The sequence below is a fragment of the Spermophilus citellus genome, assembly GCF_964194105.1.
Source record: "Spermophilus citellus genome assembly, chromosome: 3".
Taxonomy (NCBI): domain Eukaryota; kingdom Metazoa; phylum Chordata; class Mammalia; order Rodentia; family Sciuridae; genus Spermophilus; species Spermophilus citellus.
The window spans coordinates 10,357,426-10,378,787 of record NC_138184.1 but is presented as its reverse complement, the minus strand read 5'-3'; the positions used below and the strand labels follow the sequence as shown (position 1 = coordinate 10,378,787).

General features: G+C 50.5%; 1 protein-coding gene across 6 annotated transcripts in view; it reads right to left on the bottom strand.

Moving 5' to 3' along the window:
• LOC308644222 (nuclear factor 1 X-type) overlaps window positions 1-21,362 on the bottom strand; it is a 96,359-nt gene that overhangs the window by 55,922 nt on the left and 19,075 nt on the right. The window contains exons 1-2 of one of the 6 annotated variants that reach the window (XM_081285073.1): window positions 12,624-13,261; window positions 11,092-11,623 (exon numbers count right to left, since the gene is read on the bottom strand). In XM_081285073.1, coding sequence (XP_081141199.1) covers window positions 11,092-11,623; window positions 12,624-12,626 — 535 coding nt within the window. In that variant the 5' untranslated portion in view covers window positions 12,627-13,261. Of the gene's footprint in view, window positions 1-11,091; window positions 11,624-11,988; window positions 12,345-12,623; window positions 13,262-21,362 lie in introns of those variants that run through there. The other 5 variants (XM_081285071.1, XM_081285074.1, XM_081285075.1 and 2 more) reach the window with 5 other exon arrangements.

Sequence of the window (21,362 nt, the reverse complement as noted above, 5' to 3'; positions counted from 1 at the left end):
CAGGAAGGACAACCTGAAGCTGTCACCTCAGGGGAAAAGAAGATAGGGACAATGGCTCTGTACCTAGGATGACAGGAACCAAGTATAAAGGCAGGGGGCGGGAAAAATTAAGACCACCAAGGCGTTCTACAGAGCCAACTCAATTAATCCAAACATACTGTCTGCTCCTAAAATAGATCTCTATATTTAAAAGTTACTTGATATATGAATTGATGAAAAAATTAGAAAAGCCTACATGAATCTGTAAAGTGGGGTCCTCAAAAGCATGGGGCCGAGATCTGGGGAGGAGGTCTTGCCTCTTAAACTTCCCAACTGTTTAAAGTTTCACAGTGTGTTTTACTACTGTAATTTTAAAAACTCAAATACATTGTTTAAAAAGGATACTGCTGAGAGGGTGCCATAATTCCAGTGACTTGGGAGGCTGAGGCAGGAGGATCACAAGTTCGAGGCCAACATGGGCAACTTAGTGAGACCCTGTCTCAAAATAAAAAATAGTAACAATTTTAAAAGGGCTAGGGCTGTAACTTGGTGGTAGAGTGCCCCTGGGTTCAATCCCCAGTACTGCAAATACATAAATTAAAAAAGAATTAAAGAATTAAAAAGAAAGACTGCATGGGGCTGGGGTTGTAGCTCAATAATAGAGTGCTCACCTAGCACGAGGGGGCCCTGGGTTCGATCCTCAGCACCACATAAAGATAAATAAATAAAATAAGGGTGTTGTGTCCAACTACAACTAGAGAATGGATACTTGGGAAAAAGAAAAAAAGAAGACTGCTGGGCTGGGTTGAGGCTCAGTGCAGAGCACTTGCCTAGCATGTGTGAGGCACGGGGTTCAATCCTCAGCACCACGTAAAAATAAATAAAATAAACATCCATCAACAAGTAAAAAAAAAGAAGAAGAAGAAGACTGCTAAGACCCTGCTACAACCTTTCTGGTCTCTGCATCCCATGCTAAAGGAAAAATTTCTACTGTTCTTTGGCGTCTGGGATGGGCTCATCACAGGGGCCTGGTCAGCCCAGAAGCAGACCACCTGTTCCAGGCCCCATAACAGCAGCACATAGAGACCAGAGTGCAAGAGCAGTGTTCAGCAGGGGCATAGGAAGGAGGCAGGCTCATTACCCCATGGGGGAAACGGAACACAGGCTGCATCCTGAGCCCCCAGACTACTTCAGCCCAGGGTCCTACTGTTCAGATGGAGAGAAATGGCAAAGGACACACAGGGGAACAGCCAGGTCTCAGAGGTTTTGTCGCCATGCAAAACAAAAAGGTATATGAAGCCCTAAAATGGAAGAAAGGCAAGGAGTAATAAATACAACAAGCAGTCTGTCTGGATCCCCATTTCTTCCAGGCCAGAGGTCATGAGCCCGGAATGATTCTGTCCCCAGGGGACACTAGGAAATGGGTGGGGCTATTTTGGATCATTAAACCTTGGGGAGGGAGGTAAACTTGGGATCTAGTGGGTCAGGGCCAGAGATCCTGCTAAGCCACCTGCGATGCTCAGGAGGATTCTTCAGGACAAAGGAGTCCAGTCCAGGCATTCACAGTGTCATGGTCGGAACCATGGATGTCCACATTCATTTTTATGTCAAACTGTAATTCCAAACAGACTCCTAGGAAAAAGATGTGACAGAGCAAGGATCAGGGTCTCCAAATCCCACAGAGTCGCCTGGGCTAGGCCTGCATTTCCTGTACAGTCCACCTACACTGCGGCCTCTCCCAGAGCCCCAGGGAGGGATGATAAGAAGCTGAGCTAAGGGCTGGGGATGTGGCTCAAGCGGTAGCGCGCTCGCCTGGCATGCGTGCGGCCCGGGTTCGATCCTCAGCACCACATACCAACAAAGATGTTGTGTCCGCCAAGAATTAAAAAATAAAATAAATATTAAAAATTCTCTCTCTCTCTCTCTCTCCTCTCTCTCTCTCTTAAAAAAAAAAAAAAAAAAAAAAAGAAGCTGAGCTAAGAAAAAACAAATAAATAAAAACTAAAAGAAGCTGAGCTGGCCACAGCAGGGTGGCAGCATCCAGACCCTGTCTAGTTAGTGTGTCACCTCTCCAGGGCAGAGTAGGGAGCTGGGGCAGCTATCGGGAGGCAGAAAGGCCAATGCTCAGGACAAGGCCAGGTGCCTGCTCTCTCTCTCTACCCCCACGTGCTCACAGGCTGGGGGAGTCCTCGAGTGGAGCCCCAAGCTGGGCTCTAGCCCCTCCTCTAGAGAGTGATGGAGACCTCAGGGATAGAACTCGCCACCACCGGGATCCATAAGACTCTCTTCTCTGAGATTCTGCCAAGGCCAGTAATCTCAGAGAAGTTCAAGGAGCTGTGAGGCCCTCAGGCCAAGTGTTAACTGACCTGAAACCTGGGGTCTGAGCCATTCTGCGAGAAACTCATTGGGTGACCTAAGTCCCTTGACATCTCCGTACTTTGGTTCCCTCCTCTGTATGGTGGATAAAATAATACTTGCCCTGCCTACATCACTCAACCACTGTGAGGAGGAAATTGGCTCCCAGCAGGCTGAAAAGGCTCAGTCAGCTGACAAAAACAAGCTAATTCTTTGCTGTCTTGCAAGTGTCTGTACACTCTACCTGCACAAGTCAAGGTTCAAGGCAGAAAGGTCATCTTCCAGGAAGCCTCACTGGTCTCTGAGTCTGGTGTGCTGGTTTCTCCCTATGTACAGAGACCTCTACATGTGTCACCTGAGTGCACACACACTCAGCCAGGAGTACAAGTATAAAACTAGAATATGCCCAAAATTTGGGGAGATAATACATGGCTAAGGCCATACTGGGTCTTCAATGGAAAAATGGAATTAAAGCAAGGAACAGTCACCTTCCTCTGTCAACAAGATACAAAAAGTTCTTGGGAACCTGGACAGACAGACCACCCTTAAGTGATTGGGTGACCCCCAATAACAGCAATGGATGGCAGTGGTGCACCATGTCAAAACTGAGACATCAAAAATGTGGTGAAAACCCAGAATACCTGCTACTAATAGGCCATGGCAGCTCTTGGGGGGACAGAGAAACTGGTCACAAAGGTCACTGCCAAAATAATTTTTTAATCCCCAAAGGACCAGAAAATCAGGTATAAATATATAGAGAGACAAAGTAAAGAACGCAGGCACCCAGGGGTGTAAAACTCAGGCCATCCAACCCCCCCACCCCAGCCCCTCTGCCTTCTGGGACCCTGTTCTAACGCCAACAACCCTTCGGCTCAAACACGTTTAAAATGGCGACGGCGGCCTGCAGGGCCGGGCGTTTGTCATGCTGTTTTCCATGGTGCCCTTAGTGCCAAAAAAAACCTATCATCAGAAATGCCATCAGCTATATTTATCTATCTCTCAGCCCCCCAGCCTCCTCTTCCCGTCTGCCAACCAGGCCCTGCGGAGCCCCCCCTCACCCAGTGGGCACACGTCCCTGTTGCTGATGCCCGTGACCACCTGCCCAAGCCTCTGTCTCCGCCATTCTCTCTTCCTGAGCCCCGAGTATCAGGCCTCAGTGTATGTGAGCCAGCCAGCAACACCCTGGTGTGCCACTGGTGTGTCAGAGACACCCAAGTGTGCTCCAGGTATACATTCTATAGGTACTGGTCGGGTGACTTTGGTCTCAAACCTTGGGCAAAGGTGGCCTTCCATCTCCTCTCAGCCTGGACTCCCTGCACGCTGGGGCCGTGGCAGTGCTGCTCTGCCTGAGTCCTACATGCGTGGGGGCCCTGGGCCTTTGGGCACCATTCCTGGGAAGATACCTGGCCACCAGGTAGACCTCTCATCCCCTCCTCTTTACTCCCTGACGCAGAGCAGGAAGCCCCAGCCTATATTCTGAGGCATCTAAAATATTTTAAAACTGTGTATGCTAGAAGGAAACCCCTGCCCCTCCATCCAAGAGGGCAGGGGTGGAGTTGGGAATGAAAAACAGAAAACGGCAGTCAAGATTCACGACCCACAGCGGTGACGGTGATGGGTCTTATGCAGATACCAGGGACAGTCAGGGAGAGCTGTGTGGTGTCGGCACTTCAGACCCTTTTCCACCCAGCAGCAGGCTCCAACCCAAGCCTTCCCACCCTCGGGCCCAGCTTGGAAGAATTGCCAGATCCATGTCTATAGGGAGAATCAACAACTATATCCTAAACCCTACCCCTCCTGCTGTGCTGTGGAGGCACCCCTGCCGCCCAGACCCCACCCAGCCCTGCTCCCCAGAAGGCCATCGCTGCCTCGAGCCCCCAACTCAGAAAGGAGTTCCAGGGAGCCAACTCCTCTGAGAATGAAGCAACCCAAATAAAAATCTTAAAACCCAGAAGCTCTTTCTCTCCTGCCCCCCTCCCCCTCCGCTGGCAAATGAAAACAAACAAGAAATCAAAGAGGCCTTTTGTGTGAGCACCGGGCTGACACGGCTGGGGCCTTTGAAAGACTTGTGAATCGGACACTGAAGGATGAAATAACTGAAGCGTGGCAGCTCCTGAGACGGGGGCTGGACAGGGCAAAGAGAAGGGGTGGGGAGGCAGCCACCTTCTCTGGGCAAAGGGGGACACTGCCACTCCCTCTCTGCCCAGCTGCCGCAGGACATCAGAACAGGGAGAGAATGTGGTTCTGGCCTTGCTGTCCCTTCTTGATCTGCTCTGGACCTGGACCCTGGGTCTCTGCAGCACTGGAGAGTGGGCACGGAGGGCCCTGCCTCCTGTCTCACAACCAGTAAAGGCTGAACTGTTCCCAAGGAACCCTAGCGGCCTTGCCTCCCCTCCAGCATGGGTGGCTGCAGGTTCAGGCCAACACGATGGAGCTCTCAAGAGGCCTTCATCCAGAGGCTGACGGACACATGAAGGATTTTCTCATTCTTAGAGATCTCGGAGCCCCTAGGTAACACCTTGCTCACAGTACGCTAAGTGTGCATTTCATGGATAAAGGAAATTCTTCCCTCCTTTAGCAGTGCCTCGGGAAGTTCTTCTGCACGTCTGGACCCTAGCCCTCCTGCTGTAGAATGGCCTGTTTCCTCTGGGCTGGGATGGAACACAGCTGGTCACCATGCCTGTAATTATGGGCTTGGCCATCCAGCCTACTCTGGCTTGTTCACAGTCCACACTCTGTGGCTCAAGCTCAGAAAAGGATGATTGATTCTTTTTTTTTTTTTTTTGGTACTGGGGATTGAACCCAGCAGGGCTTTACCACTGAACTACATCCCCAGCCCTTTTCATCTTTTTTATTTTGAGACAAGGTCTAAGTAGCTTAAGACCTTGCTAAGTGCTGAGGTTGGCCTCCAACTTCTGATCCCCCTGCCTCAGCCTCCCGAGTCGCTGGAATGACAGTGTGAGCTCTCAGGTAGGGCGATTCTTTTTTTTCCCCTTGTGCTATTGCCTCCAAAACAGCCAGCAGATCAAGCTCTCTACCCATGTGCTTAGGCGACTCAGGCACTGACTGGTTGGGCAGACCTCACTATGAACAAAGGGGACAAGGGCAGGTGGTCAAAGGAGTCTGAAAAATAAGCTCAAACCCAAGGACAGGGAGCAGGCAGTTCTGCTCTCCTCTCTGGGGTCATGGCTGACCCCAAGAGAGGCTGGTCTGAGCCTTGTCATCCTTCCACACCATCCAGAGCTAGGCATTCTAAGTCTCATTAACAGACAGAGGGTCCACAGCAAAGGCGGCCTTGGCTGGCTTTGTGGGCAGGCAACCTCCGTGATCGGAGACCCTGCACTTGGCTGGATGCTCTGTCTGCTGTGAAGATGCCATTCCAAACAGTTTTGAAAAAGGATCACTGCATTTTCATATTACTCTGGGCCTGGCCTATTACGTAGCTGGAAGGCCCTAAAAATGGAGCTACCATGTTTAGCTGAGATCTGATCATGTTTGGAGTTTCTGAGTTCAATTTGACCACTCCAGCTTAAGGAGACAAACCAGGGCCTTCAGGGGATGGTGACCAAACATGGCATGGGCAGTGGGAACTATATCCAACACAGGAGGCAGGGGGGCCAGGGACATTGGCCTGGAGAAAAGACAGTTTCCTAGGGGAAGGCGTGGAAGGGAGATGTGAGAGCTACCTTCAGTCAAAAAGCTGGTGTTACAGTAAAATTGGCTTACACCTGGGGTGTTCCCTAAGACACAAACAAGATCAACAAGTGAAGGTGACAGGGAAGGACCCTGAACTCAAAGCAGCTGCTATTCCTGCTTGCCTGCTAGGTGCCAGGATCTGTATCTATGCTGGTTTAATCCTGGAGCCATTCTTTGAACTAGATGAACAAGAGAATTTTACAACCACCAAAGCTAACAAAGACAGACTCTGCTTACAGGATGTTCTAAGGGGGACCCTACGTGGGGTTAAAGGATGATCCACAGATTTTGCTAATTTCACTGATCCGAGTTCCTAGGCCCTGCGGTCTTTGCCAACCCTGGCACCAGATGGCGCTGCCTCAAAGAGAGACCAGCAGCACTTTGGGGCCTTGAAAAAGGAGGTGATGGATATGGGTGGACCCTGAGAATGCACCTGCACTCCTGCGGCCCCTCCTGCACACTCACACCAGGGCTGCCAGAGAGGCTGAGAGTCCACCAAAGGCTTGTGGGGCATCCTGGTACTGTCTTAGCAGGGTGGACACTGCCAAACAATACCCTCTACCACTAGGGAAGGACGTAGATGAGAAGCCCCCCACTGGACCTGAAAACTAGTGCTCACTACTAATCACCAAGCCCTAGAGCAGAGAGCTAACACCAAGAGAGTGAACCCACACTTGAAAAAGGTCACTTAGCAAATCCACAGATGCTAACCCATTTCCCGTGACAGGTAAGGCCAAGCCCAGTGGTCCCAGGACCTGGAAGCCCGGATGAAGGCAGAATTTCCTTTCAGAGCCACACGCTGAACCACCCAGGGCAGCACAGCCTGCAGAGACCAGACAGGGAAACTCTACAGGACAAATGACGTAGTCCCTTCAACTACAAAACTGCCAGAAAAGAAAACAAGACCAAGGAGGATCACGACCACAAGGACAATGACAATGACAACTGCCACCATCACCACGGCAGATGGACTAACTGTCACAATTCAATCTATATCCTAATTCAGACAAACTATAAACAAAAACTAGAAGATAAGTAGGGGAATGGGAACATTAACCAAGTATCTGATGAGATGAAGGAAATTTGATTTTTCACAGGTGTGATAGTGGCATTTAGTTCCGTTTTTCCAAAGCCCTTATCTTTAGATATGTGCACAGAAATGTTTGTGGATGGAAAGACTAGGATGCTGGACTCTCTTCTAGATGGCCCAGTTCTGGCAGGCAGTGGGGGTTGGATGAGTTGAGACTGGCCCTGACTTGGGGACTGTTGGCACTGGTGATGAGTGTCAGGGGGGTTCCCTCAAAGTGTGAAAGCCTCCATCACGAAGGAGCATGGATAAAGAAAAAAGCCACCACCAGAATACCTGGATTTTATGGGCTTCCCCTATGGGCCCACTGGAAGGAGCTGACCGGAGTAGGTGGACAGTTCCATTTGGTCAAGCATTTTACTGGATTTTTGTTTGTTTCCTAGGAGTGAGGCCTAGGAGAGCCAAAGAAGCTCTGGAGGTAGTCTAGCTTCGCTTCCGGGTCCGCTTGGCCGTCCTTCCTCACACAAGGTCTCCACTGCCTGCTTTCCTTGCTGGGCCTCCTGCTCTGGAACACCTCTTCTGGATGGAAGGACATCATCAGGAAATAGACATCCTCCTACCATGGCAAGGCTCTCTGATCCTACCCTGCCTCAACAGATTTTGCTAATTTCACTGATCAAGTTCCTAGACCCTGCGGTTTTTGTCAACCCCTCATAAAATACAGAGACACAGGTCAACTCCTCTCTCCATCAGGAAGGCTGGCTTACGGAGCCTTCAGATGCTGTGTTCTGGGAGTGGGGCTCTCCATGCCACACACACACACATACTTTACTCTCTCCCAATCTACCACCTCTTCATATATATAATGTTGTAGATGGACACAATATCTTTATTTTATTTATTTATTTTTATGTGGTGCTGAGAATGGAACCCAGTGCCTCACACTTGCTAGGCAAGTGCTCTACCACTGAGCCCCAACCCCAGCCCCCCAGCCTATCACCTCTTGAAGCTTCTTCCAGGGCATAACAAGGGCCCATGAGGGCTATGGGTGATGACGGCACCTGAGAGCAATGCCACATCCCGACACTTAACGCCAGGTCAAGTTGACGGTCATCAACCTGACACCACTAGCTCAGCCCAGATTCGGCTCCCAGATCCAGTTGGTTTTTTTTTTGTTTTGTTTTGTTTGTGTGTGTGTGTGTGGTGCTGGGAATTGAACCCAGAGCCCTGTGCATGTGAGGCAAGCATTCTACCAACTGAGCTATATCCCCAGTCCCCAGATCCAGTTTTAAGGGAAGAAAAAAACACTTATTTCACAGTCCAAAGCAACTCTTATCTGGAAGCAAGTCTCATCTGCACCTCAGTCGCTCCAGACCTTGACCTCAGTCTATAATACTGGGAAGAAGAAAAAAGGGGACAGCTGTACGAGTGTATCTGGTGGGCATGGGCTTAGAGAAGGTGGTACCAGGGAATCAACACTGTCAGGTGGCTCAGCCAGGGAGAAGACATTTTCTAGCAAGCCCAGGTAGCTCAGGAAGGAAGCCTACCTGCTCCGTGCCATCTCAAGACTACCAACTGGACTCCAAGGGGGAGTGAGCAATGAGGCTCACTGGTAGCCCCAGTAGTAGCAACTCAAACTTTCTTCACAAAGGTATACTCAATTCCAGCAATTCCTCCAAGAAAAACCCTATTCACTGAGATTCTCTGAAGTCTGTGGACTGAATGAGAGAAAGTAAATCCTTAGTTCTCTATTTGGCATTTGCTGAGGAGACTCAGCCTCAGCCCAGACATAGGTGGCCTTGGCTACACTCAACGGAATAGGAATTCACTCATATTCCTGGACAAATGATCTCACTGGCGGGGGGTGGGGGTTACTTCCCCTGACACCTGCCTGGTCAGTCCAGAGCCAGGAGGCTGGCCAGGAAATGGTCTCCTTCATACACACACTTCATCCTACCTCAGCCCCATGCTGGTAGTAGTCAAGATCTGGGCCTACAATGAAAGAGGTCAGGGAAACAACTCTGCTACAAGGGTCCAGACATAGGGGAGAGGAGAAGAAGTGGAGTGTTGATTTTCCTTGCAGATACCCCTGGGATCCAAGTTCTAAAACTGGAAGGTGTAGAGTCCTCTTGAGGAAGAGCTATCTGATGGACACACTAGCAAGCTCCAGGTTCTAAGCAGCCGCTGCTGGCCGCCCCTCATCTCCTCTAACATCACCACGCACACACCCTCCCAACTGTGGCTTGCTATGCTGACAGAGAATGAGAGACACCCTCCCCATTTAGTCTCTTTTCCAAAAAGAAAAAAGATGAAAGAAAAAAAAATCCAAGCTGGAGAGGGGAAAGAACTGGCAATTGGCCCTTCAGTATAAGGGGTCCTAATGGTCACACAGTGCCAGGTGCAGGCCCAGAAAGATCCACAGAAGCAGGCAGGGTTCAGGGTGGCATCCACAGCCTCCAGCCAGCCTACCAAAGCCACCTCTCAGAACAAGAGAGAATGAGAAAGAAGAGAGACCTCAAATGCCATCTTTTCCTACCCAGAGTTCTCCAACACACTCTCAGCGCTCATTCTCGGCAGGAGAGATTATGTTCCAAAAGCAACCCCCCTCCCAATTTATTTCTGGATCCAGTCATATCAATCCTCCCAACTTCCCAAAGAGGCAAGGGGGTGACCACAGCAGTTGTGAGTGGCTTTTTCTTTTTTGTGAATGAACAGGAAGGAAAACACTGAGACGCATACTCACAGGAAAGAACATTTTGGAGAGTTGAAGTGAAGTCACATTCTCACACTCACATAAAGAGAGGAAAAAGGGAAATGAGAGGGAAAGAACACTGGAATGGTGGCGAGGAAAGAAACACACACATACAGAGAGAGAGGCTCGGTAGCCCTCTCATTACAAGTTGGTTGGGCATAATGTAAACACACTTCTGCCTTGCTTAATCACAGAGTGCCGCCCGTTTAGGTTTCAAAGGCGGCAGTAAATTGGGCGTAGCTGAGTGGAGGCTAAAAATTAACCAGCCATCTCTGTTTCAATTTGTAAGAAAACAAAAGCGGAAAGAAATTATAAAAAGGGAAAGGGTAAGGGGGAAAAAATGAAAAGGATCAGAAGAGGAGAACTAAACCAGCCCAACCCAAAATGCAGAGTGAGACTGGAAAAGCCAAGAGAAGTGGAACTACTTGGAACACAAAAAGAAAGGAAATTTTACAGGTTTTGTTTGTTTGTTTGTTTAAGACCTTTTCCACAGCAACCAAGCTCCCTGCCAGGCCTGCTCCTCAGGAAAGCCTCTCCACCCCCAGCACAGGAGCCTGGGCCGGCTGGGCAGCACACACACCCAGGGGCCTTCCCATTTCTGCAGAAAGACCAGGTGAGGGACAGAGCTCAAGGAATCTCCTGCGTGTTTTCACTCTCTCTATAAAATCAAATTACTCTCATGCTCTCTGATAGCCAAATCCCAGCCAAAACAGCTCTCGCCTGGGCATCTGGGCCCCAGAATCTGCCCGCTGCTGCCTTCTCTCCTGTTCTCTATTTGTTCAGTCTCATGTGCGGGGATTTCACATGCTCCTCTCTCCACCGAACTGCTGCCCACCCCGCTTGTGCCAAATCTAGCTTTTCCTGGAACTTGACATAAAGCCACAGGAAAGCCAGCACCTAACCCTCTAATACTTCTTCTGATTCAATTTAAATAAGAGTAAATACTGGTTGTTGGTGGTGCTGCTGTTGTCTCAAACTCGCCATCACGGATAATTCTGGGGCAGCCTGAACTGTCCTAAGACACAGAGTATCCTTCTAATCAGATGAGTCCTCCAGAGATGGAAATGCACACAGTGGGTATAAAGGCAAGGGAGCAGAGGAAGAGGACAGAGAGGGAGACAGGAGAAGGAGAGGCAGAAAGGCACATCAGAAAAAACACAGGCCCCCCAGGACAGGTGTGCAGTTAGGCCCATGGCCTGGTACGGGTTAGAAATAAGAGGAACAATAAACAGAATAAATGCTAGCAAATAAAACAGGGGTAGAAAGGTTAAGAGCCACCTACCCGGAGTGTGGACAAAGTAAGCCAGATAAAGATCCAGTTCTTTGATTGTGACGCCAATATGATGTGGCTGGACGCACAGGCCGGGGTTCGAGCACTGGGGCGACTTGTAGAGCCGCTCCCCATCAGTACTTTCCAGGGGGATCCCCTTAAACAAAATCACCATGACCAGGTCCAGCCGCCACACCTTGTCGGCCTGTCGCAGGCAGTCAATCCGCCGGATCTTGCCCTTCTGGTCGGGGTTGGAGAGCACGCAGCAGGGGGGCTTCTTGCCGGTGATGGTCAGCACAAAGTCCTCACGGAACTCAGGCCGGATGTCTTTGCGCAGCTTGGCCAGCAGCCGGGATGCCCACTTCTGCTTGATCTCGGGCTTCTCGCCCAGCAGCTCGTCCTTCACCGCCCGCTCCTCGTCCTTCGACATCCGCTTCTCGTGCTTCTTGAAGTACTTGCGCTTCCGAGCCTGCAGGTTGAACCAGGTGTAGGAGAAGGCTCGGACGTGAGGCAGCAGCGCCTCGATGAACGGGTGGAACTCATCCTGCAGGCGGCAAGCCGGGAGCATGCGGGGCGCGGGAGGACGGGAGGAGGGGAAGACGGGATGAGGGGAAAGAGAAGGAGAAAAGCGGCGTTAGAAGGGGGGTACAAGGAAAGCCTCTTTCTCCTCCTCCTCCTCCTCCCTCCCCCCCCCAACAATTTTCTCTTGCGATTGTTCTACAAAAGTGTGGTTTGAAGCCACCACCAGCTTTGCCAGCCACTTGCTCCCATCTCAGCCTCAGCAGCCAGACAGAGCCACCGGGAGCCTGTCCACACACCTATTCTCTCTCTCTCTCTCCCTCTCGCTCTCCCTCTCCCTCTCTCTCCCTCACACGCGCACAGACAACATTGCCGTCCACACACACACACACGCTGTTGGTATCCCCGCCAAGCTCTGTCGCGCCCATGACATTCCATGTTCTATCGCAGCCGGGAACTCGTGTCAGCTCGCCCCAGCGCCGTGTCCGTCTGCACAGATGACCGTGGATGCACGCGGGGCACACGGGACCACCGCCTGTCCCAACACTGGCTGATTTTTGGCTGCCCCCAAGAAGACAGAAAATGACATCCACTAGCGATGATGGAGGAAACGGCTCTGGATTCCCTCTCCTCAGGCTGTTTTCATTTTCTTTTCTCCTGATCCAGTTGGAACATCCACCCCAGCATTTTTAAAATCAGACCTAAATCCTAAATATGTGATTTCAGCTTTGTTATCGACATCAATACTAATGTTAATCACAGTCATAATGCACAAAAACACTTCTTGTTAACACAAATAAGGTGGTTGTCTCAGCCACATTAGGGTTAAAAGCTGCATGGGTCGTCTTGCGGCCCCTTCCCCAGCCTCTCACGACCCCTTCACCCTCTTTCCACTCAGTCAGGTGACAGAAGGCCGGGCTGTCAGCTTTTGCTTTTTTTTTTTTTTTTTTTTTTGCTTGTTGGAAGTTTAAATAATAACTGATTTCTGCTTACAAAAATAAAACTGGAGAAAATTAAATAATTACCATTGATCTGAAGCACCCGGCAAAGCCCAACGCCCGATTCTGAGATTCTGGACTCAACAGAGTTGTGAGTTGGGGGCGGGTGGGGGGAGGGGGGAGGGGGAGGAGCAGGGGAGGAAGGTAAATGTTTTAAAGGGGGTTATTATTGGTGTTCTGGGGAATAGGGGCCGGGCTTGGGTGGATTCTCAAACCCTTCCCCCTCTGCCCCCCCACACTCCATTGCACAGAAGGGGGAAATTAATATTTTTTTTTGAAAAGGAGCAAAAAGAAAGAAAGGTCAGGGATAGCAAGCAGAGAGAGGGAGCGAGCTGGTTGCCACACACGCCAGGTAAACAAAAGCCAACAAAAAATTTGTTTTTCAATTTCTCCCCCTGTGCATACTCTTTCAGTTAAAAAAAAAAGAAAACAAAAATATGCAAAATTTAAAAATCAAAACCAACCTCCATCTCCCCCCACCCACACACAACAACGCACCCTACCCACCCCCGTGCAAAACAAAAACAAAAACAAAAACCAGGAGGGAAGAAAAAGCGGCAGCTGAAGAAAAAGGCTTTCGGCTTTGGCAGCAGCACAGGGGTGTAAACTTCGAGCTGCCTCCCTCCACCCGATCGGAGGAGAAGGGGGAGCTCGCAGATTCCCGGGGAAGAGGACGAGTTCTGACCGGCTGCAGACTGTGGCTGGCAGACGCGTGCAAAAGAGAGAGAGGGAATGAGGGGGAGGGAGGGGGAGAGACGGAGGATCCAGGGAGGACGCGGATGGGATGGGGGCGTGAGTGTGCGTGTGAGTGTGCATGTGTATGTGTGTGTGTGTGTGTGTGTGTGTGTGTGTGTACACGAGCGCTGGCTGGGTTTGGGGGGTTTTGTTGCTCCTTTTCTCTCTCAAACTCCCTCTCTCTCTCCCCTTTCATGCTCAATCCCCATCCATTTGCTCGTGCCAAGCCAGGAAAGGGGGGGGGGAAGAGAGGGAGAGGGAGAGAACGAGAGGGAGAGAGGGAGAGGAAGAGGGAGAGGGAGAGGGAGAGAGGGAGAGAGAGAGAGAGGGAGGGAGAAAGGAGAGAGAGGAGAGAGAGAGAGAGAGAGAGAGAGAGAGAGAGAGAGAGAGAGAGAAGGATCCACCTATTTGGCAAAGAGACCTCCGCGCGCAGCCAATGGCTGCGTCCAAGGGGAGGAGGGAGCTGGGCGAGCCGGGAGGGTGGGGAGAGCCCCCGGCAGTTGGAGACCAAAAACAATTTGCCCAATCGACAAGTTCAAGTCTAATGAACAAGCAAAGTCCAGCAGTTATGAATTTTTCATTCCAGGCTCCCACTCGGGTCCATTTGGCAGTAGCCATCCAGCAAATTTGGGGGTGGTGGGGTGGGAGGAATGGGATTGAAGAAGACACAGAATTTTTTTTAAGCCAGAAAAATAAATAAATAAAGGCCTGATTCCGGGCGGGCTGGCGGGCGGGAGCCCCAGAAGGCCTTGGGGAAGCAGCTGCGCCTTCTCTCTGTTTTGGTTTCAGTCTTTCTCTCAGGCCCGCACACTCTTTTTCTGGTTCTAGTTCTGTTCTTTTTCTTTCTTTCTTTCTTTCTTTTTTTTAATTTATGGCGCACACAGAGGCGACTGGAAGTTTCTCTCCCTGGACACACACACACACACACAACACACACACACATACACACACATGAGCCACGAGCCAGCAGTGCTATGAACAGAAAAGAAACAGCTCAGAAAGTGTCCCTGCCAGAGGCACCTCTGGGGCAGGACCCTATATGCCCAGGCACAGCCACCCCTCGGGCCCCCAGGTCTGACTGCTCCCGAGGCAGGAGCACTCCCAGACGAGGGGCCAGCACCCTGCGCCTCCCCCCTTCCCCAGCCCACACCCAGCCACGCACGCTCCATTAGTGGTGACGAGGGATGCCAACGCAGTGCAGCTCGGCTCGCGGAACTGCAACAGTTTATTAAAATAGCCTCCTGTCACAGCACTCCGCTGACAAGCACTACACGCAGCCACAAACACAACAGCCAGCCCCAGAGAGAAGCGACAAAGGAAGATGGACGGTACCTCTGAACAGAGGCATCTTACCGATGCCCACCCCCCACAAATGTTGAATTCTTTGCTTTCTCCAAATTTACCCTCTCTACTTAGTGGAAGGTTAGTTTTCTTAGCTGTCCCCATATCAATTCAGACGAAAGGACCCAAAATAAAGTATAAGATGCAAAAGCGTAAAATGGGAAACCCGAATGAAAGGGAGGGAGCTAAGAGAGGACACGGTGAGATGGAAGCACAGGGTGCCATCAGGGAACTCGGACACCTGGGGAAACCAATCGCAGAGAAGAGACCCACCAGACAGGCCCCTGCTCCTGGTCCCCAACTCCAGGCCTTCCCCCATCGGGCCAGGAGGGTGAGAAGTAGTGGGAGGTGGAGCCCCCCTCCTTGGGGGATCTCTCCAGTGAGGGCTACGGGGCAGCCATGCCTTAGGCCTTAGAAACACAGTAAGAAGGAGACTGTTATGAAGGAAGGGAAAGCAGATGAGAAGGGCGTCCACGCAGAAAGGGAGTGATCTGACCTGCTCAGCTCCAGCCATCCCTACAGCTTCCCTCTCCCCAAGCTCAACCCTCAGCTGGCAAAGGAAAAAAGGTCACTGCTCACTCGTGCCCCTTTCTTCCCGATCTGCACTCAGTGGCCTTTATGTTCATCAGAAAGGTTCCCGGAAGAGCACCTGGGGTGTTCCAGAACAAAACATCCAGCACGGGGCTGGCACTGAAGCCTGATAATGGGAGAGGTGCCACCCGGCACCTGGGACCCCTCATCCTAAATGGCAGACTCAAGTGAAGTGAGCTCACAACTGACCCCAAGATAAACAGAGGTAACAGTGCAAGAGGCAGGTGCCCTCAGGAACAGGCCACTTAGGGTGTTGTTCAATAATTCATGTCCTGTTAATAACCAGCTTTGGTCCAACCAGCCAAGCACATTAGCTCAGCAACATAAGGTAGGGAACCCTGCCCCTGCCTCTCCACCTTGAGAAAGCAATTTGACTCTCTAAAGTCAAGATGAGGCCATAAAAACTGCAAGTGAGTTTGTATTTGGCACAGGGGGTGTTTTCTGGTATTCTGATTATGCTAAATATCAGACATTGAACAGAAAATGCCGGGCTGGGGATGTGGCTCAAGTGGTAGCGCGCTCGCCTGGCATGCGTGCGGCCTGGGTTCGATTCTCAGCACCACGTACAAAGATGTTGTACCCGCCGAAAACTAAAAAATAAAGATTTAAAAATTCTCTTTCTCTCTCTCTCTCTCTCTCTCTCTCTCTCTCTCTCTCTCTCTCTCTCTCTTAAAAAAGAAAAGAAAAGAAAATGGCCAGCATGAGTCTCCTGGTGAATCCTGGCATGTTCCTTTCCACAGACCACGGTGCTAGGTAAAAGAGATGTGCTTCACATGGGTTGAATCAGAATCTGGAGGTACAGCTGGATCCGGTTGGGCGAGGGAAAGGGGAGAACACATTCCCACAGCTGGGAGATGCCCATGGAAGGATCCGTGGAAATCTGGGAAACAGGATGGGGTGCAGGATTCACTCCATGGGAAGGAGGCAGAAAGGGAGGGATCAAAGGTTGGTGAACTGACAAAGAGATCTGACAGAGCATCTCCAAGGATCCTCAGGGCCCATTTGTAGAGCCCTGCACAGGAGCAACAGGCCCCCTCCCTGTTTTGCGGGGGGGGGGGGGGGGGCGGGGGCTGAGGACAATTGTCAACCATCCTTCTGTAGCTAGTGGCCATAACCTTGAAGGGGTAGGCAGAGGATCCTTAGGCAGCATTCTCTCTGATCCTACTCCCCGCAGGGCGGCCTTTCTGAAAGAACCGCGGGGTATTCAGAAGGCCTGGGAAGGGGAGAAGATCAGTCTCCCCTTAGAGTTGCTCAGGTTCCATTAGAAACACTTCAAGCACAGCCCCCGACAACTCCTCCTGCTGCTCCAAGGCCACTAGGGGTGGCCGCCAGCCCAGACACGCCCCACAAGAGCCCCAGACAAAAGGGGACTGTCCCCCTTTTGTTAGGAGAGAGTCGTGGCTCCTGTTGGAAGATTACCTGTCCCCATCCCAGCCTCCTTCCTTTCTCCCCTCCACCCCCCTTCAGATCTGACCGCTCTGCACCCAGCACACAGGACCAGAGCCAAGACCCAAGAACCCTCAGATGAATCAGGGCTTCTCCAGGTCTGAGTCACGGCAAGAGTAGGGACTTGGGAGACAGAGGAAGTGAGGGGACTGGCAGGCCCCTGAGGGAAAGGAGGGAGGAAGGAGGGAAAGGGAAAGAGGGAAAAACAACCAACGGGAAAGGAAGCCAGTGATGCTAAGAGTGAGCAAAAAGGGAAACCCAAGACAACAGGGGAAAGAAAGAAAAGGAAGATTCTGGGGAAAAGGTACTTTCCCTATTTAAAAGAAAAATCCAGAAGCCAGAAAAATGACTTTTTGAAATTCACATGGGCTTTTCGTTCTCCAAAAGGAATTTTTCTGCATTTGTGAAATAAAGGCCTCCCTCTTTTATTGTTGAGAATATAGAATTTGGCCATAAACATCAACAGTTTTCACGAAACAAGTCTCAAATACCCCTGCTGGCTTCAGCCATCATTAGGGGAAATGTGCCCCCACCCCCACCCCCCCAAAAAAGACTAAAGGAGCCACAGAGGTACAGAAAGAGAGGCAAAGGGCAAACCTGGAGAGAGAGAGCACACGCCCACCAAGCAGGGCCCAGAGCTACAAACAGAAAGGACAAGATGGAAGGGAAAGAGACAGCAGAGAAGGAAAAACAAGCAGGGAGAAGAGACAGAACTGGGTGCTGGGACGGGGCGAGGAAAGAAAACTAGCAAGGAAAACACTGATTCCAGAGGTGAAAAGGAAAAATATGAGGCTTTCAAAAATACCACAAAATACAGTCCTACCGACTGAGGCCTGGTGGGTTACTTGAGGGAAAATAGGAAAACATGTACAGCATCTCACTCACATGTGTTAAAAATTCTTCAAGACAACAAAATAATTTTCTCAGCCTGAGACAGGTTCTACAACTGGTAGGTACGGGTACCTGCCAACAGCAAAACATTTAAAAGCACAAGAAGCTGTATTTCTAAAGACCAGGCCACCGGTAGGAGGGAGATATACATTTTTAAAACCCCATTTGTCCACAACATGCTGGTTTGGGGGCCCAGATTTATTCTTTCAGATCCTGGACACACAGGCCCAACTGATTTGGATAACTATACAGTTAGCACAAATAACTGACAAACTTACATAAAAAAATAACCAGATATTCCAGTATCTATTTTACTATGGCATTGTCTGCAGACTCGGTGAGAAAAGATGAAGAAAAAATTTAAAGACCACAAATAGGGATCCAATAGTTTGCCCAGTTTCTGGCATTTTACAATCTAGCCTTGGTAAGAACCAAAAGAGGCCAGCCAACTTCATATCCCTGAAATCCCCCTCTTGTCCCATGATCGCTGCTTCATGGAAGGTCACAAGAAGGCAGTGGCCAGACTCATGGACACAGAAGGGAGGGGAGTGTAGACAGGACTGGGCAGCTCAGCTCAGGATAGCAAAGGGAAGGGACCCAGCTGCTTATTCTAGAGGTGGGTGGGGCCTCCCCTCTGGGGCTCTTTCTCCGATAATGCATGGGAAGGGGCTCTGCAGCCACAGCAAAACCACCCAAGAGTCTAGAAACACCAGTAATGGAAACCAGAAAAGGCACTTTTTGAGGAGACTCAGATAATTTGGACAAAGCGGGTTTTTGGCTGACTTGGGCCTGTTTTCCTCCACTCAGGAAAGGCGGCCACACAGTTCCTTGGAGAGCATCCTCAGGCTGGCTGCTCCACACCCCTATGCTGGGTCTAGCACTAGTTCCAGGCCTGTCTCAGAACCAGGCTGCACACTTCTCTCCTATATACTGTCCCCCTTTCCCCTGCCTTTCTCCTCCTGACTACACACCCGAGCGGTGGCCTGGGACTGGGCCAACAGGCAATCTCATTCTGGCTCCAAATGGCTCCCCTGCTCCGGGCACATCTCCCCTCACCCTCTTGGCACAGAACAGGCTAGGGTAAGAATGGGGGTGCTGGGGGAGACAATCTATTCTCTCCAGTACGACTGGAAATTGTTTACTTTCATCTGGTTCCCTATGGGCAATGGGAAACAAAAACCCTAGTCTTTAATTCATTATTTAGCTTGCAACTTCCTTGTGTCACCAAATACAAGAAAAAGCCAGGAAGGCCAGGCCCTCTCCTCTAGCTGATGGGCTCTGTGGGGAGGAACCCTCTGCAGACCCTGTAGGACAGATGACAGCCAAGGGTTTCAAGGGGCAAGGGTGGCCGTTTGAGCCTCACCAACTTAGTTGGCCTGGAAAGTGTTGTTCCACAGTGGCTCAGGGCCTGGGAAGAGGGAGGCACCCCACCGGCCAGCTTCACAACTCTCTCTAAAGAAGAACTGAAAAACCCGACAAAAGGCGAGGGAAGGAAAGACCGGCACATGACAATGAGGTCTGTGCCCGGTGCACTGTGAAAATATCTGGGGGGTAAGAAAGGAGGCCAGGGCAAACAGCAAGGTGTTGAAACCACTGCGCCAGGCCCAGCAGCAAACCCTCTTATTCAGGAGGCTCGGGAGATCACAACTGTGACAAAATCTGAAGGGCAGGAACCTTCCCAGCCCCTCTGCAGGAAGTCAGGGTCCATCCCCACACTGCCCGATTTTGCCTGTCACGTTTTCCCTGGCACAGGAGCAAGAGGCCAGAAGAGAGGAAGGGTTTCTCTGAGCCCCCTATGAGGAGCCCACTCTGATCTGCCAGCACCCTCAGCCCTGAGGGAGCCTCTTTCTTGCAGTTACTGCAGCAACAGGCAGAGCCCAGCTCTGGGATTTTCAATGCTCAAGGGTTCTGAGGAAGGTGGGTCACCCTGTCTGGGCAAGCAGCTTCCCCAAAATGTACAATTTGAGGAGTCAAAAGGATATTTTTCAATCCCTCAAAATGTACTGCTCCCCCAATTATTTTATTATCAGGATCAGAGCCAAGGAAATTTGAGAATCCTCATTTCGCTGGTGTCTGGCCCCTGCGGAGGCTGGCACCAGGCGCCTGGAGGAGCTGGATGGACGCGCCCACCCCTCAGCCGCTCTCCGTCCCCTCCCGGCTCCCTTTCTTTCTCACCCTCTCTCCCCCTCTGCGTCCTCCAGCTCCAACACAAACTGTTTGCACGGGAAGTCTCCCTCTATGACCCGATTCAGCACACACAAGAGAAAACTGTGGGCGACAGACCCAACGTCCTAACGAACTTGAGTTAATTAATGCTGAGGAAGAAAAGCAGCGCCCTCGCTCTGTTGAATCACGGTTCACTAGCCCTTTCAGTGTGCTGTGGGTGGAGGAAAAAAAAAAGAGGCTTTTTGGTTCAAATATTTTTGGGGGGCGAAGAGAAAACAAAAACACCACAGAAGGGCCGTGGAGGGCGATGCTGTCAGTACCTGCCCGAGGAACAGAGGCAAAGAGAGGGAGCTGGGCGAGGGCAGCCGCCCGTCTTCTCTGGGCACTTTTAGCCTGAGCAGTTCTGGGAATACGGAGGAGCGAAGGGAAAGGGAGGGGATTACCGATGGCTCAGGCCTGTTCAAATAAACCGCTCCAAAAATCATGCTGTCAGACTATAAGATACATACTTTCTAAAAAAAAAAAAAAGTCTAAACCCAACAACTCAATTTGAATAGAGCCGTGAAAATGTTTTAACAGTGCAGAAAACTGAAGTATGGATGGCAAGCATACAAAAAAATTAAAGTGTGCAGAAAAAAAGAAGAGGTGGCAATCAGCAGGGCAGGAAGACAGCTGCAATTTTGCTTTCCAGATGTTGACAGCAAAATGTAATTGGCAAGTAAGTTTCCCCTTACCACTTCTTATCCTTCAGTCCTGAGATTTTAAAATCCTACATTTACACCTACATCTACAAGTGGTTTCTAGGCATTCCACACACGTGGACAGGTCAGGAAGCCTCAGCACCACACGCCTGCCGAGCTTTTTTATCAGACCAATAATTTTTACAAGCCCTCCCACTATTCGGAGCAGGGAGGATTTAGGGAAACAGGCTGGAGGACATTTTAATTTTAATTTTTATTATTATTTTGTAATGCAAGGCCTTTTCTTTACCTTTGAGGCCAGGGCTTATGCTTTTTAAAATAAACTTTCTAACATAAGTGTGGAGTATATAAAAAGAAGAGTGCACCCATTGTAAGTGTGCCTCTTGATACATTTCCACAAAGAGAACACACCCATGCAACTCCACCCAGATTAAGAAATAAACATTTTCAGCACCGTTGAACAGGCCTTAAAATTTTAAGCTATAGAGTTCCCCTAATTTATATGCTTTAGAAATAGCTCTGCTAAATACAAGTAGCATCAACTGTGAACACCTATGTGCACAGCCGTGTTATAGAGCAGCATGTGCCACTCATGTGAACCACAGATATGTGTGGGGGAAAGAAGGCCCGATAACCCTCCCTACTTCAGAAGGGTTCCCTGTCTCTTTCTCAGTGCCTGCCCAACTCTGATCCCATCAACAGGGCAACCAACTGTACATCGGGCTTAGCAGACTAGCAGGGCATGTGTGGGGGACAATCAGGACCCATGGAGCTGAAAGCCAAACAGCCTAGTGACTGAGGGGATCAAGGCCCCCTTCTCGCCCTGCCTGCAAGCAGGAACTGAGGTGGGGGCCTCAGTATGTAGGTCAGGAGGGAAAGTGACTGCAGAGCCAGG